Below are 17,076 nucleotides of genomic sequence, written 5' to 3' on the forward strand. Positions count from 1 at the left end.
TTGTGTGCAATACTAATTACAGTTCATCACACTGTACACGCAGCTGAAGCGTGGTATCACAAAATGGCAGTTTCATTGTCATTGATGAAAGTGTGAGATTTGCTAGGAAACAATAGGATTGCAGGAAACATAGCTAAACTTCTACCTATTCAGACAATCATAACAACAATTTTTATGAAAAGAATTAGTCGTGGAATTCAGCACATGCAAATCACAGTCTCTTGTCGTGGTCTATAATTTCTTATTATGGTAGTTAACTTCAGATCTTACGAATAAGTGATTATTACCACCTTTTTGTAATTTGATGGTACCAAATGTTCATGTTTTATTTTACAACAAGTTTTGAATAAGATTGTATTGTACTGAATCAGCATTTTAGCCTTCAGGCTGCAAATGATTTATAGTTTAATAAACCATTCATTATCATCATCAACATTAATTATCCTATAGCATTTCGTGGTCAGTGTAGCATTGGAATTATATGCATGTACACAGTTGTACTTAAAGACATATGAATTCTAATAAGAATTAACATAAGTCAAGTATGAGAGCTGCGTAAATAAATATCATATCATCTGAACTATCTGACACATTGATAATCAAACCCTTTGAACGAATGACTGTATTGTTTTATATTAATACCAGATCAGCATGTAATGAACGTTAACTAGGGCTTTTTGAATTTCATTTTGTTTCTAACAAATCGTGTTATAATGAATACCGTAGAGGTCAATTAAGCGGTTGAACTTTTCGGAGTGGTTTGAAAACGTCCGGTATGAAAACTGTAGAGTTAGAGACGGGTTTTAAGAGGACAACACAAAATACATTTTAGCAAGTAGGAATACACTGTGACTGTGTAGATGTTCACTTCATGGTGCGTGCATGTTAACGAGTTGCAGATGCGCAAGTTAAAATGATGAATTTAGACTATTTTTTCTTGCAATATGGAAATTTCTACTGGTAAAACTATATAAGCTACGTATAACTAATCACATTCTTGTGTATTATACATGTATATTATATTTGAATTTAGACTAAATTTTTTTTGCAATATGGACATTTCTTCTAAAATGAAACTATATAAGCTATAACCTATGACGTCCTTGTGTATTATGTATGGATTTAGACTAAATTTCTTTTTTTAAATGGACATTTCTACTAATACAACAATAAAAGCTCTAACTTATCATGTTCTCGTGTATTAGTATTTTCAATTAACCACGACACCCATACATTATAGAGAACTAACAGCAACACGTTACAGAGTGTTTGTTTTCCATATTTACTCACATATTAACTAAAACGTTTCTACAGGTCGAAATTAACATTTATAGTTTCTACTCCTGATGCCTATATGGTACAAGAAAATGCAAGTCATTTTATTTCTTAAATTCAAAGCATTTCTTAAAATCAATGTCGGAAAAGATGCAACTAAAACCGTGAAAAACCATGGATTCGCGTAGGTGTAGTATGTTCTGCCGACGTGCTATATAAGAATAAAGTATAAATTCAAGGCCCCTGGCTTTATTTAAAGAACTGCAGTGGGTTTTGTTGGATATTTTGCTAAACATAAATCAGAAAAGTAAAAAAAAATTGTATTTTATCTGCCGGCCAGATTATCTTATTCTACATCCATTGATGACTGTCACTGTTACTTCACCTCGGCGGGTAGACTACCAGCTCTTAAATCAGGGCCCAACCCGGTTATCTTATTATACATTATTGCATTACAGCCGTGCATTGATACCGGATTAATCTGGTTAGTGCCCAGCCACGTGACCTGCGTGACCTTTAACCTCCAGGTCACGTGACGACCTTGTCAGATATAGCTAGAGCTGCAGAAAGATGGCGAATTATGTGAAAGCTTATCTACAAACAGGAATAACTGATCCATGTCTACAGATTCCCTATGACAGTCGAATGTTCATCAATCTCTGTGTGATATCAATAGCGATATTTTGTTTCTAACATTAGCACTTTTGTAATATAGTGTCATGTACCTCGTCTCTTTCAAGCCTTATGGTAATTATTCTGCCAGTATGTAAACTAGGTGGGATGTTGTACACCTATTTGTTACAATCCTGGACAATTATGAACAAAGCGTGTCCAATTTGTAATGTCTTTAATAATCAACATTATGTAGTATTCACTACTTTTACACCACAGTAGCAATTTCAGTCAATGTGAACAATAGGTTTTTACGCTGTACTCTGATCCATTTTTATGATATTTTCATAAATAAGCAAATCGTTTTATAATCGAAGAAATTCAATCAAAGAAATATGCATCTCTACCTATATACAATGATAAACTTTTAAAATGCTGGTATATACAGCTTTAGAGATCGCGGACTTTGACTTTGCCTATTCTAAAAACCCTTAGTTAGTTAGGTTCCGTACGTGTATGCAACTTGACCATTTTCAAAAAATGTCACTCAAAATAGATCCATACAGTCACGTTATTTGTGAAACAGTTTAGATACGTCAGTTAAATGCGAACGGTTGAAGCCATAGATCATAAATCTGCCTTTTTGATGCAGTATCTTTTAACGCAAACGACTCTCTAATGTAGATAAGGACTACTTCAAAGCAATATTTCTGGCTTTGTGGAAATATACATGTAGGGTCAGCCCAAATTACCACCGTAACCACCCACACTATTTTTTCTAGAACGTTCTTTACGTTACTACCCATGCCCTATCAACAACGCTATAGCTTTATGTCTAAAGTATTAATTTTGACGATGTGTTTCTTGTGATTGTAAATTAGAACCTTGTTATTATATTTACAAAATAATGCTTTGTTACATATGTTAGATGTTTCGTATCGCAGCTTTACTTCTGTCCATTTTTATATGGTGTTTTTATCAGATTTCTACCTGTGCTGTGTTTTTATCCGATTTCTACCTCCTCCTTTTTAAAGATGAAGCTACGAAATAATTGGCATGTGAACTTTAGTACGGAATGTACAACTTACATCTTAAAAATATGGACAATTTTCTCTTTATTTAAAATATTTTTAACATTAGACAGAAAACCCTCACGTTTCTATTGGCTTTCCTCTTGTGTTATCTTCCTCTTTTTTGATACAGAATAACCAAGTTGATGGCATGTTTCTATTTACAACTTTGTACATTGTCATGAACGTTCATCTGTGTTGGTAGTTACAGCTTTCTAGACTGATCCAGTTGCCCAGTCTATTAAAGAAGACCAGAGTGACTGGTCGAAAGCTCTAAGTGAGCGATTCCTTGTGTTGGAACAAAAGTTATAACTTTAAACAACTTTTTTACATTGTGTTGACCAACTTCTTTTCAGTACCTTAAAGCAATATGTAGGTCCCGTGTATTAGAGAGCCTACGGTGTCAAAACCCTTGCACACCAAAGAACCTAATTCTTTGGACAAATTCTTGAAATTTCAGGCTCATACCTTCTCTTTCACCACTTCATGCCTAAATATCAAAGAACCAACTCATTATCTACCAACTTTAGATCAAAGACGATCTCGGTATACTTCCTTGAAACATCGTAAATATTCTTTTTATACATTACCGGAAACAATCATTCTATTCTCAACAAAATTTTTAAAAAGTGAGAAAAAGGTTTGTTTTTCAACGTCACTAGCATCACACCTGGCTAGCACTCTGATGTTGGGTACCTCTTACTCCATGGTTTGACCCGTCGTCCAGACTGCTCAGTAGATGTTGTATGCAGAACTCACACGTTTTCTTCTCGCTCAGGCTGTCTCAAAACGCAGCTGCTTGCTGTCGTCCACAGCGTCAAGGATTGTTTCCAAAACTGGGCTGTAAAGATGAAAATTCTCATGTAAGACACACACACACACACACGGTGACCACACCTACTTGAAGGTACATTTAGACCCATTAACTATTATTGGACAACTTCTGTTCCACTGTGGTATCTTTAATTTTTGTGATTTATTTGAAAGCGTATACATGTTTTTTTTTTCTCAAAGTATACTTTGAGAAATCTTGTACGCATAGGTAGATCCTATTACTAGTACTGATACTAGACAGGAAGATTTTTGTCATCTTAGATCACACGCATCGTCTTGCCTTTGTAGTGAGCCAAAGCTGCATTTTCATTTCCTCGCCTGCTAGCTTCAATTAGATCAAAACAGAACTTTCCCGCTTGTTACGATTTCACCTAAGGGCAGGGAGTCGCTTTGGTCACAAAAAACTCTTTCAGCACAAAACCAGAACTTGCCATGTGCAAGCGCTACAAACGGCTAAATATGTCTACGAGGGTCGGCGAATCCGACCCTTGTCAAAGTGTGTGGAGCTTAACATGTCTGTAATAGGTTTTTCCATTATATTTACCTTCAGATGTAGCGTAAAAATCTGAATCTTACAAGATGTCGGTTCTACCCACAGCGCTAATTGGATACGGTAGGCGTGAAGAAATAGTCTGAACCGATAAGGTTACTTCGGCATGTGGAGATTATGCCGCCAACATTTTCTACATATTTTTATAGCCGCTCCGACGAAAGACAAGTTAACTTCTGACTAATCTAGACCAACATTTTTGAATTTCTGTGAAAAAGACGCGCGCACACATACACACACACACACACACGCACACACACACATACACACACACACACACACACACACACACACACATCACACACACACACACACACACACACACACACACACACACACACACAAACACACACCTACTTGATGGTACATTTAGACCCATATGCACATTTAAGCATTATTGGACCGGAACGGGTGACGCTATCGACTACCTGCTACCGACTAAGCCACACGACCCCACGACTGTGAGATTGTTTATGCTCTACCTTGTGTATCTTCGGCTTCTCCCTTCCATGTCGTTGAAGAACGTGAGTGGAGACTGTGGGCCGCCGGCTTGCGGGTCCGGGGACTGCGACATGCTGCCGTTGGTGTCCGGTGGGTTCTTCAGTTCCACCATCTCTATGTTCCCCGTCTTCTTGCGGCGCTGCTGGATAGCGGGGTGCTGACGGGCCCGTTGGCAGGCTACCATTTGTCGAAGCAGGTGGCAAAGCTCATTCTGTGTGCAAAGATAGAAGGTACTAAATGTAATATCGCTTTATATCGATGGCCTTTAGCCCCAAAGGCTTCATGCATGGCTGATACAGAAATAAAACACATATACAACTGATAACATGGTAAAAACACACATTCAGCAGAGAACGAAATTTACATTATGTACAAATAAAAGTAACATAATCTACATACTATAGTTAGTCACAGAACTTTGTATAAACAGTTCTCGGATGGTCTTTTGGATCTGGTGTATTGATGTGATATTGATGTGCCGGATGTGGTAGTTTGTTCCAAAGGTGGATTGCCCGGTACTCAAATGTTCTCTTTTTACTGTTTGCGTTTGTTTTGAAGCCTGAGATTGTATCATGAAAAAGCCAAAACCATTTCTATAAAACATGAAAAGGGTTCATCGCCTGGAGGTCTCTTTCCACGGCGGTCTGTCACTACGGCATTCTTTCCCATTGCCGGGGGCGTTCGATAAAGTATCGGGTTACAAGACGCAATTTTGGGCTAACCGTAAAACATTTGAAAATAAACAAACTAGTATCGAAGGGAAAATTTCGTTGAAATAAAATAAAACTATTGTCTTTACATACATTCAATGGTGATTTTTTGCGCGCAATGGATGATTTGTTCGTATTTCGTTAAAAAAGGCGACAATTTTCGGGATTTCGCAGCGTCATATTTTAGCCAATCACCGAGCAAACCTGGCTACACATATTACGCAAGATCACTGATTTTTATGTTTTTTGACGACTAGGAATAAGACGAAAAATCGTGCTTTTAGGATTTTTTAATTTCTGACTATAAGTATAGTTTTTGTTGACAAATAGTTTAAAAAATCGAAGTTTTTGGCTTTTTTCGCACTCAATTACCCATAATCCAAAATCAAACGCATTTTTCAAAAATCCCAAAAGCACGATTTTCGGGATAACCGTGACAGTCATTTTGAGCCGTAAATGGGGTATGTTTGACTCTCCATGTTTCCAGGTTTGAACGAGTTGTGCAGACATGTCATATCTCCCAAAAGTGTGCATCGTGTTATTCATAAAGGCGTAAAGAATCATTACAGTATTCAAGGTCACCCAAGGATACGACCGTAGCTTCGCTACATATGTTACATGTCCACAAAAAAATTATAGCGGACATGTACTGTCCTGGAAACTGTTTGTATCTATAGAAAAGTGTTGTTTTTTATCTGTTGCGAGTCACTCAGGCAGAAGGGCTTGCTTTGCCGCTTTATTGCAAATGACCGCAGGTGACCCCGAAATGGAACGCGGGTTCGATTCGAATTGCCCAGATCGAACACGATCGAACACTGTTCGGATTCTATGACATGTGGGAACTTTACAGCCCAGATTTTACCACCGTGTTCTTGATACACGAGAACCTGATTTCTCCGAACGCATACCTTTCGGAATAGTAATGTGAGCAACGACCCTCACTCCTATTTAATGAAGGTTGATGTATCCTGATGTAGACAGCTCATTTGATTCAACCTTTCCCCCATTGCTTATGTCACACTGCCAGAATGTTACGTACGTATTCTGAGCAATCGGGAGTTGACCAGAAATAGATCTAGACCAGCGAACTGGTAAAAAATTCCATGAGTATCTTTTTTAAAGAAAATTAGTATAGAAGACTGGAAAAGAGTTCTAAGTCTTCCACTAGATTCTTCTCCCTTTCGGTTTTTAATAATCCAAAAACATTAAATGTTTTGTAATGATGTAAAACTAACAGAACTCATTACAGTGGCTACAGCACCAGCACACATTGTATGCTGTAGCCACTCATACAATATTTCTGTTTTAAAGGCATAATGTGTTAATGATTATTGCGCTATCGTAAATAGTACGAAATTCAGCCTATGGCTGCAAAGTGCAAATGTACTCTTAATAAACCATTCATTCACTCACTCACTCACTCACTCACTCACTCACTCACTCACTCACTCACTCACTCACTCACTCACTCACTCACCCGGAATCGGTCGTTCATGAAGCTGTAGACAATGGGGTTCATGAAGCTGTGCGACATGGCCAGCCAGTGGGCGCTGTATGGAGAGATATCAAAAGCCATTAGCCGCCTTTGTTCCTTTTCAATTGAAGGAACGCTATGGAACATGACCAGTCAGCAAGCACTGTATGAAAAAATGTCATAGGCAATAAATATCTAGTATCTATAAGAAAGTCAAATCCACCTGCACGCAACTTTTAATGAGAGAGTAGACGGGGCTAAGCCTTAGATAATTGCTTTTGTTTTTGGAACAGGTAGCGTGTCTCACGGGTTAGGGCCACATTATAACGAGCATTATTGCAGGGCCGATTTGGAAAGACATGGGGTTAATATGATTCTGACTCTCCGGTCTTTACATAAGTCGTTGCGGTGCATTTTGATTTTGTGCCAGACATGGGCAGCTGCAGTAGTTAAAGGGATTTCAGTGACGTGACTGACGACGGTATTTTAAGCACAAGTTACTGCTTCAAAAAAATGGTGAAACAGGCATCAAATATGTGCGACTGTACAAGGCTTTTCTTGGATTGATGAGAAGGCTTCCAATAGAAAACTGTTTTTTTTTATTAATTTAATAGTTCGCCACAACACAAGGCTCATGGAAGCCACTTAAATGTTTTGGGTTACTGTACAGCCAGCGAGGACAGATGTTTGTTGACATTAGACTTAAAAGTTTAAGGTTGTGCCCATGTGGAAAACCATCACGTGGTAGCTTGTTCCATAGTGATGTTGTTTGCTTGAGCTGTTTTTTTTTTCGTTGTTTTGGCTAATTCCTAGTGTGTAAAACATTTCATTTGACAAACATCCATTTTTTTTAAGATTGGGCCTTCGAACCTTATTAACGTACATGTTAATCTCAATTAGCTTGACTTAAGTTCTAAGGAATTTTAGTTTTGAACAGGGCTACCATTTTGAAACTGGTGTCAATTCAGGGACTGATCATTGTATAATAACGGAGTTCACAGAACAAACAGTTGGTAGACCAAAACGTTGCAATCTGCATTATTTCATACATTCACCAACATCATTTCCGAAAAAAAAGTTTTCTACAACGGTCTTCATAAAGAGGCTATAGCGCCGTGTAATTACAACGGTCTTGACACTGTGACGCTGTGTAATAGTGAATTTCTCCTAATTAAATGAAGCAGTATCATCTCACCAGAAGAAGAAGATGTATGATCGGTCCGGGTTGTCGTACACGAAGTTGGGGTGCAGGTCCAGGATGAAGCGAAAGACGTGCAGTGGCAGCCATGACACCACGAACATGCTGACCACGGTGCACAGCATCTTGATGATCTATAGAACATAAATCCAAAACATTTCGTTACATCAAGTGATTAATTTGAAAATGGTATCAATAGAGTCAATGTCGAAGTTATATTTTACTACGGATGATTTTTTTATGTCCTTGTGTTTCTTCTTCAGAAGCTTCTGTTCCTTCTTCTCCTGCCATTTCGTGAAATGGATTTAACTTCTTCATTTGTTGGGCAAATGATCTGAAATTCAATTAGAAGGTAGATTGGACAGATACCATCAGGCGTTTTTTTTTCATTTTTGATACATGCTTTAAAATGGTCTTACCTACGATTTTAGGTCATTATCATTGTGTACAATAGGTCTTTTTGTCGACCAATCACAGCGCGCTTTTTTAATTACTCGCGCACTTGGGTCCGTGAGTCTGCTTAATGCTAAATGTTGCTTACAGTCTTGCAATAAAAAAAATGACGACTGTTACATGTACCTTCTTCCGCTGGCGTGCTTGGTTGTTGTCGTCGACCCGACCGACGTCAGCCGGTGCCTTCCCCCAGAGCTCCGTGCCGATCCGGAGATACGTGCCGCACAGGATGACCACGGGCAGGGCGTAGGACACGATCATGAAGGCGATGGTGTAGCCGAACTCGTACTTACCCGCCCACACCTCCTCGCAGCGGTTACCGTAGCTGTAGACGACCTGCCGGGAGATGGCTAACTGCGGGATGGCCAGGCCTGACGACACCACCCAGATCAACACCACGATCAGCCGGGCTCTGGTCTTGGTCACCCGTATCATCAGCGGGTGCACCACGCCGTAGTAACGATCCACTCCGATCGTCACGAGAGTGAAGATGCTCACCAGCACGCTTGTCTGCTGTGAGAATCTCATCAGAGGACACATCACTTCCCCCCATATCCACCCCTGCAGCATGACTTCAGTAAAACTAAACGGCATACAGAACACTGCCATGGTGATATCCGCGAACGCTAAGTTGATGAGATACACATTCAGATCAGTCCGTTTGAGAGCGTCTCTGGTTAGAACTAGTACTACCATAGAGTTCCCTACCAGAGACAGAAACGTGGCGGCTCCGTAAAATATAATCAGGGCGGACTGGGAAGCGACGGAGAGTGTAGAGGCTGTTCCGACTAATGATCTATTGTGGACATCTGACTCGTTCGTGTAGAGCCAAGGGGTCGAAAAATTAAACTCAGTCATATTTACATCCTGTCTATATTCGGTATCATTCATCTCTCACTGTCTTGTCTGTGTACCTGATGTACATCTACATCTATAAACTACTGACATCATCTTCTTCTGCCATTGTCATCGCTGTTGGTGTGGTGGAAAGAATCTGTAATATGATGAAAAATGATTAATGATGTCAACAACTCGGAGGCTAACTAAAGTATATTATACATGTTTCCGTACATAAGCTGCATAAGGCATAGGAAAAATGTTGTTTTTTTTTATATAGGCCTGAAAACAAATTGGTTCGGTAGGTAGGGATTTGTTTTCGAAAAAGACGAACACAAGATTGTCTTCTATTGTACATGATAACAACTACAGCAGCATAAGGCATAGGAAAAATGTTCTGTTTTTGGATATAGGCCTGAAAACAAATTGGTTCGGTAGGTAGGGATTTGTTTTCGAAAAAGACGAACACAAGATTGTCTTCTATTGTACATGATAACAACTACAACTCCTTGACTATTCATGTAGCTTTTGATTTGTATTGGTCTTATCAAAATGTTTTATCGCTCTAGCTGCCAACTAATTATGGTATACGGTTGCTTAATATTTTTTTATTTTATTCTATTTTATTTCGAAAATTGCGACATTCACAATTGCTTAATTGCTTAATATATAATGATATGTAATCTTTTCTTCTCAAATCTTGTAGTCTGTTTCATCAGAAACCAATAAACAGTAATTGAAGAATAACACCACAACATCATTGATTGCTGCTAGGCTTAGACACGTGTAGCGCTCAATAGCTTCAACACCTGCGACAGTGATTAACTCTGTACACAAAATGGATGTATGAGGACTATAATTACTTTTGTAAAGAGCACACCATTGAGTGGGCTTGCTTATTAAAAGTACCCCGAGGAGATGACATCTGCTTTGTTCATCATCTCATGACAAGCTCGCCACTAGTGCACGTCAAGCAAGAACCAATGTACAAGATGACAAATAAACTGGTGGACGTACAATGTACCAACCTATCAATGTAACCAATGTACCAAAGTATCTAATACCAGGCCAAAAAAGAACAAGAAACGATTATGCCTTCAAATATTTATCAACCAAGAATTGAGGTGTTCAGAAACTCGTATTTTCCAAGAACTATCGTAAAGTGGAACTCGTTGCCATCAAGCACAGCTGATTTAAATGTGCAAAGATCGAGTGTAACAAGTCGTTCGGTGTAAAATAGCCAGCTAGCGCTGCCGCCGTGCCGCGTGCATGCAAAGCTGGTGTGTTACGCCGAAGGGCGGTTATACCGGCTATACCCATACAAATACAAAAACAAAACATGCTTTATCCAGAACCTTGCTTTACTTAAACCATATGCCAGGTGCAATTCTGGATTGTCCAAATATATCAAGATTCGCGGACAAAGTTATGTTCTTTGATACGTAGAGACTATCCATAATGGTTGGCTGTTCCTAACCATAACTCATTCAAACGTCTGGACATAGAACTAAAAAGATATGTATTCTTCCTCGCAAGCTTCGAAGAGAAGACAACTTCCTGTCTATGTGCACAAACAAGGCATATAAGGTGGGGCCACGAACTGACGTACTGGGGAGAGAGATAGGCTGGGACAGTCGGGGAAGAGAGGAAATGGAAGTAATTAGGAAAGGGGTAGGGGGTAGAGCCTGAACACCGACAGGATGTGGAATTTTCTGGTAGCATAGACCCTACCGTAACGGTCTACGTGGCGGTTAGATGACCAGTGCTACACTGTATATAGCGAGAAGGGTGGATTGAAGGCTGATAAATGTAACCCAGGGTCATTTTCAACACATACAAGCAGCGGTCCTGGCATGAGAGAATGGCTTTCTTCAGATATCATGTACTGATATCATGTTTGTTCTTAATGCAATACCAGTATGTTAGTAAGTGCCACTATTTATGGATCTGTCAGAGAAACGAATCATGTTTTCAAACATTAAACTTACCAAGCCCACCTCGCCTTCTTGTCTCTCTATCATAAGAGTTGAGATAATTACCAGTATGTTAGTAAGTGCCACTATTTTTGGATCTGTCAGAGAAAAAAATCACTGAATAAACCCCCATTTTGATGGATTCTCAACGTTAACCATTTTAAGGTGGTTTGTAGAAGACAATCCTCGGAAATTAAAGTAGGAGATAAAATGGCCCGGTCTTGAGCTATGCTAGAATGAACGACAACAGAATATCTATAATAGCCTTAAAACGAAGACTTGTTGACACAAAGCCACATGGAAAACAGTTGTACCAGACGGTCTGGCGTCCTATCGCAGTAAAGATGTAGCAAAGGACTGGTTCAGGTTGATGAAGAGAGTCATTGCCTCGAGGACGATAAGTGAAAGTAAATCTTAAAAGCTGCTTCTTGAAGTCCGCTTCCCCAAGACCGAAAGATCTTTTTCATAGACGTTTCCCACGTAAAAGAACGTCGCTCTTGAGTTCACTAAAAGTTGCCGCAAAAGCATCCTAACTTTATCTAAGAGTGTACTCACTCTGATTAATCAAAGAGTCTGTCTCATTAAAGAGGACGCCCTCGCTTGACTGGCTCCAATTCACTTCGTTAAAAGTAAGTCCTAGTCTCGTTGGTCTCAGGTGTATCAAAAGTGATTTAAGATATACAGTGCTAACAGCACTAGATACTCTATATCCTGAGAGCCCCATAGAGAGCTTTGTAATGATGCAGATGCTGAATCTGATGTAGATGTGACGACATATTCGCTGCAATGGCTGACTTTGTTAACCCTACACATTAGTCAATTTTTCATTTTAGTTGCGTAGGCGATGTTTTGAAAGACAACTTCCTTTTACTTATGCCATGTTGCGGCTTGTACTACTGACCCTTTTATCAGTCGATCAGGTATGTAAGTGATCTTCTAAAAGGTGGCTGACGTGTAGTTTCTCTTGATGAACTTTATACGTATATGAGTGAAACGTTTTGAATGTTTCTCTGGGTTCAGTCTCATGTACATGTAATATTATATTCATATATATAGATTAATCGCTCCTGGTGCCATCAAATCAAACTAGTCCCAGCATTAAAAATAACCTAAAAGCTCTCTCACCTTGAGCTTCAGACTGATCAGTACTGAGGAAAACCAGAGTAACTCGTCGAAAGTTCTAAGTGAAATTACTTTTTGTCGGATCAAAAGTTTTAGCTCTAAACATGTAACGTCACAGATGAACTTTCATGATAGTCAGTTTCTACCTTTTGGGAATGGGAAAAACAACCTATATAGTAGCTACGTCGATGAAATGGAGGCAGCAGACCATCAAGCGCTAGTGGGTCGTCGACAATTTCCTTTTCTAGCGCCATTCAGGGAGGTCGGTGTTTAACGTGACCTAGCACAGTTAGCTGCCAATGTAAGATTGCAATAGAAGCAATCATCAGCGATGGCAAGAGATGGAAGCAATGGTTGTATGTTAAACGTCTTCCTAGCATTTGGCTTTGAAAGCCATTAGAAGTCCGTATCTGTATCGGTATAGCCGGTATAGCCTTCGGCGTAACACGCCAGCTTCGCAGGCACGCGGCGCGTCAGCAGCTAGCTATATAACACCGACCGACTTGTTACACCCAATCTTTGCACATTAAATTTAAAACTTTTTAGTGATGATGATATGCCCCAACTGTGCTTGATGGCAACAAGTTCCGCTCTACAATAGTTCTTGGAAACCTTGTTGAAGTTCTTGGTTGATAACTCTGATATTTGACGGCATGACTGTTTCTTGCCCTTTTTGGGGCTGGTATCAGATACTAAATGGTTCTTACGTCCACCAGTTTATTAGTCATTTTGAACATTGTCGCGCACAGCAGGATAGGTGGTATATAGCTCTGGATGTGCAGCACGGTAAACACTTACTTCTCGTTCATGTTAGTTGCCAATTTGGTGGAGTAAGCTGTTTCATGAACCAAACACATTTCAACCTTCCAATATGATTCTCTTATCGCTATATGAAAGACACCCCACAGCTCTAAGTGAATTTGCTCTGGATGAACTGATTCGTACTTGGTTTTTGTACTTCTATATATTTTATACATTTTAACGTTATGTCAAAAAACCGTGAATCGCTTGTATCTATCAATAATCTTTGTAAACGTTGGCGGTCTCAGACACTATTTAACCCTTAACCCGGTATGGCACCTGAGTTTCATTGCTTTAAATTGCACGTCTAGGCATGGTTTTGTTGTAGTTAGAAAACTTTTATCACCGTGTCTGAGACATAGAACGTGCGTTGCATGCGCTGTTTCTTTGGGTCAAGGGACATGTATACGCTGCATTATACTCATATACTTGAGCACGCATTATTGTGCATTCATGAAAGTTCACGTTGGATCAAAAGGTTTAACTTTAAACACGCTTTATCATACTTATGTTCCATGGTAATGTAGCATTTTTGATAAATACTTCTACGAACAGAGCACTATGGACTGTTGCCGTCGTTGATATTCTTCATCAATTATTCTATCTTTATAATGCCAGAATCTTCGACTTGCAAACGATGTCAACCAACAGAGAAGAGATTTGTACATTCTAGATAATGCTAGTAAACCCCAAGAGACCCCAAATAACTTCAACCGTTGATAAAAGTAACTTGATACAAGTATAGTTCTGCCTAAGGAGAAGGTGAGCACAGACTCTAATTGCTTAATTATAATGTGGCCTGCGGCTGGATTTACAATTAAACTTTAGAAGAATTGATTTACAGTTTCACTAGCCGCACATTGAGCTACAAGCTTCCTTAGCTCCGGGCGATTTTGTAATTAAGTTACATGTATTTAAGGACACATGCCAGGCTAATAGGGGTCCTTGCACAATTTGAGAACATTTATTAAATGTCAACCTCATATACGTCTACGTTATGTTGCCTTCGAAAACTATATTCCTATGTTGTTTATTCTATGCCATCTCTTACGATCACATTCTCTCTGTTTATTTAACGTTTTTCTCAAATGACAACTATAGAGACATGAGGAAATTAATTTTCCAGTACTTTGTAACGTTAATACAGCGCTGAGCCTTTAGGCTGTCTGTATGTTTCTTGTATTAGGGTTTCTACCAGGATCCTTGTGTAAAGCGATATCGTCAACGTCTGATGTGTAATGAGACTTAGCCCGAGGACAAGCAAAATTAGCTTTATGAATCATGTTAATGTCACAACTATACCACAGCTTGTGCATTAAACTCATCAGTTACGAGAACACCATAGCACTTGTAACTCCGCACAGAACTCTGCGAAATAAGGAACACATTTTAAACTACCAAATAAAATTCCAAATGATACAGGTTTCAATGTGACAATTAAGAAAACTCAGTGTGATTGTGCATTCGTTCTTTGGTTCAAAATGATAGGGTTATAAAAATTGGATTGACTGAACTGGAAAAATATAATACCTAAGTTGGTATCTGGGACATCACATGTCGTTATGTGTGCTGTCCACTGGCCTAAATAGGCATGAATCAGAGGCGAAATACTTGATATCAATCGCTGCCGTCCTCTCTTTGCGTATATTCATTGTAACAGCTTGTATGCACCTCCTTTGAACTAGATTGGTTTGATGTCAGATATCGCGTGTACAAAACATTTCAATTATAAGGATCCACGTTTTAAGGATAAACAGACCCTCTTGTGTCCAAACTGATTATTAGCAGAATATCATATATACAAAGGTAGCGAAATGAGAGTACAAAGGTTTTGATTGGCACTGATTGCTATTGAAAGAACTGGGTACACGTACATGTACATGTCATCATTTGATGCCAGCCCACGCAGTAACAACGGTGTGCCATACGTCATTCTTTAGTGTTACCTGAGCGGGTTTAGCATACATTGGTACAAGAAGGAAAATACCGTATTTCAGATTTACACCATTCAACTTACATTAGATCACAGTAGTAGCCATGTAAATAGCTTGGCAAGTAGAAAGAAGTTGGAAAGTACATAATACGATGAATATATCGTCACACAGTCACAGGTTAAACAATAATTTGATATTGTGTAGCTGTTACATTGTAGTGTTGTATATATTGTAGGTATCAAGAATGACGGTGGATAGTTATGTTGTATCATTATGATGTTGTTTTTTTAATGTACAGGAATCCAGGAAGAGGAACTGTTTTTTTTTTTTTACTAATGGAGTTCTTTTAAGAAACATAAATATAAATATAAGCATGAACCGTATTGAATTCGGTTTACACCATCGTTGAGCATCAATACGTTATACGTTAAGAACATACAAGGGGGATTTTTTTAACGCTTTCGATCTTATACATTTTGCAAGACAGTTTCATTGTATGGCCGATTTTAAATATTTTTCACCAATGTAAGGTGAATTGGACAAAGCATACACCAGAAACTACTCCAATCCTTTATTTTCTATGTCATGGTTAAATTCATCTTTGAATGATTCCTGAGGTTATTTAATTCAAAATATGAGGGGCAGCATATGCCATATCAAATGTATTTCCTGTTTTAAACTATACAATTTTACTGCAGTAGACATGCTGCTAGAAATACTGACCTCTGGATTTTTTTATTTCTGATTTGCCTGCTTCTTTAAGCTTTCCGGAAGGATAGCAACCGTTTAACCTCAATTGATGTATAGCGTGTAATGCTTAGTAATTATCTTAGCAATCAGAACACACAAGCTCTGCTATCATTCTAAAGTGTTCTAAAGTGTGTCGCTGAAGCCTTGGCCAGCGGAAGATGTTGGAAGTATTTTGAAGCACATGAGGCGCCGTGGCCTGAATTCACATCTGTTCACATGTGTTCCTTTTAACAGTAATTGGATGGTGAGGTCCAGCGATATCAAACAAAATGGAGTGTTAACAACGTCGACAGACTGCTGTCACCACCTACTGCTTTACAGGCATCCAATGCGATTTCAGGGCAGCAAAACTGGAAATATTCTGAATAAGGCAATCTTTATGATATTGACACCTACACACTAGCATATTTCAATCAGTATTTCATACTTTGGGTATTTAAAGCTGCAGAAACAAGCCCCAAGATGAGTCCTTCATTTTATAGGTGGTACCCTAAAAATCAGCCCAGGGCCCTTCCAGTAACTATTTTCCGTCAGAATTTGGGGTATTTTTGCTCCATGAATGAGAGTCAATAAACATTGGGATAGTGTGGTTTCAACCCAGTATGTAGATAAGTGACTAGAAAATTGAGCTCAAAAATCGTGTTTCCGAGCCCTAAAAACGGCATCTGATACCTTTAAGTAGAACCCAAGTAGAGATTTGTAATAAAGTATGGACAAAATTAGGTCGGTAGTATCGAAGAAAGAAGTAGAAAGATTTTAGGAGGCATTTTATCCAGTAGAAATACGCCACTGGAATTTTACATCACACTTTCGGGAATCATTTGTCATGTTCCCTCGGTTTATCCAGGCTCAGGAGCGTTTTTTTGCGTAACTAACATCTAACCAGCAGATGTCCAAACATGAATGTTAGACAAGTGATATTTAGATAAGCTACTCATGTTTTACATATTTAGTATCATTCCAAAACGGCTAAGGTTCACAA

The 17,076-nt window shown here is 38.9% G+C and overlaps 1 protein-coding gene across 1 annotated transcript; it reads right to left on the reverse strand.

Moving 5' to 3' along the window:
- Positions 1-4,819: 4,819 nt before the first annotated feature.
- LOC109478222 (neuropeptide Y receptor type 5-like) lies at positions 4,820-9,654 on the reverse strand. Its single transcript, XM_019779680.1, has 4 exons — positions 8,804-9,654; positions 8,222-8,358; positions 7,030-7,102; positions 4,820-5,053 (listed from the first exon to the last, which is right to left on the reverse strand). Exons 1-4 carry the CDS (start codon positions 9,566-9,568, stop codon positions 4,820-4,822), a joined length of 1,209 nt encoding a protein of 402 aa, XP_019635239.1. The 5' UTR covers positions 9,569-9,654.
- Between the last annotated feature and the right edge of the window lie 7,422 nt (positions 9,655-17,076).

The sequence above is a fragment of the Branchiostoma belcheri genome, unplaced genomic scaffold (genome assembly GCF_001625305.1).
Source record: "Branchiostoma belcheri isolate BF01 breed outbred unplaced genomic scaffold, Haploidv18h27 scaffold43, whole genome shotgun sequence".
Taxonomy (NCBI): Eukaryota; Metazoa; Chordata; class Leptocardii; order Amphioxiformes; family Branchiostomatidae; genus Branchiostoma; species Branchiostoma belcheri.

What these genes read in the sequence shown, in the direction of transcription:
- LOC109478222 (XM_019779680.1), bottom strand. Translation starts at nt 9,568, where the DNA reads ATGAATGATACCGAATATAGACAGGATGTAAATATGACTGAGTTTAAT. An exon ending in AAGCACGCCAGCGGAAGAAG is followed by an intron (nt 8,359 to 8,803) that starts GTACATGTAACA and finishes TATGTTCTATAG; the next exon opens with ATCATCAAGATGCTGTGCAC. An exon ending in TCATGAACGACCGATTCCGG is followed by an intron (nt 5,054 to 7,029) that starts GTGAGTGAGTGA and finishes CTTTGCACACAG; the next exon opens with AATGAGCTTTGCCACCTGCT.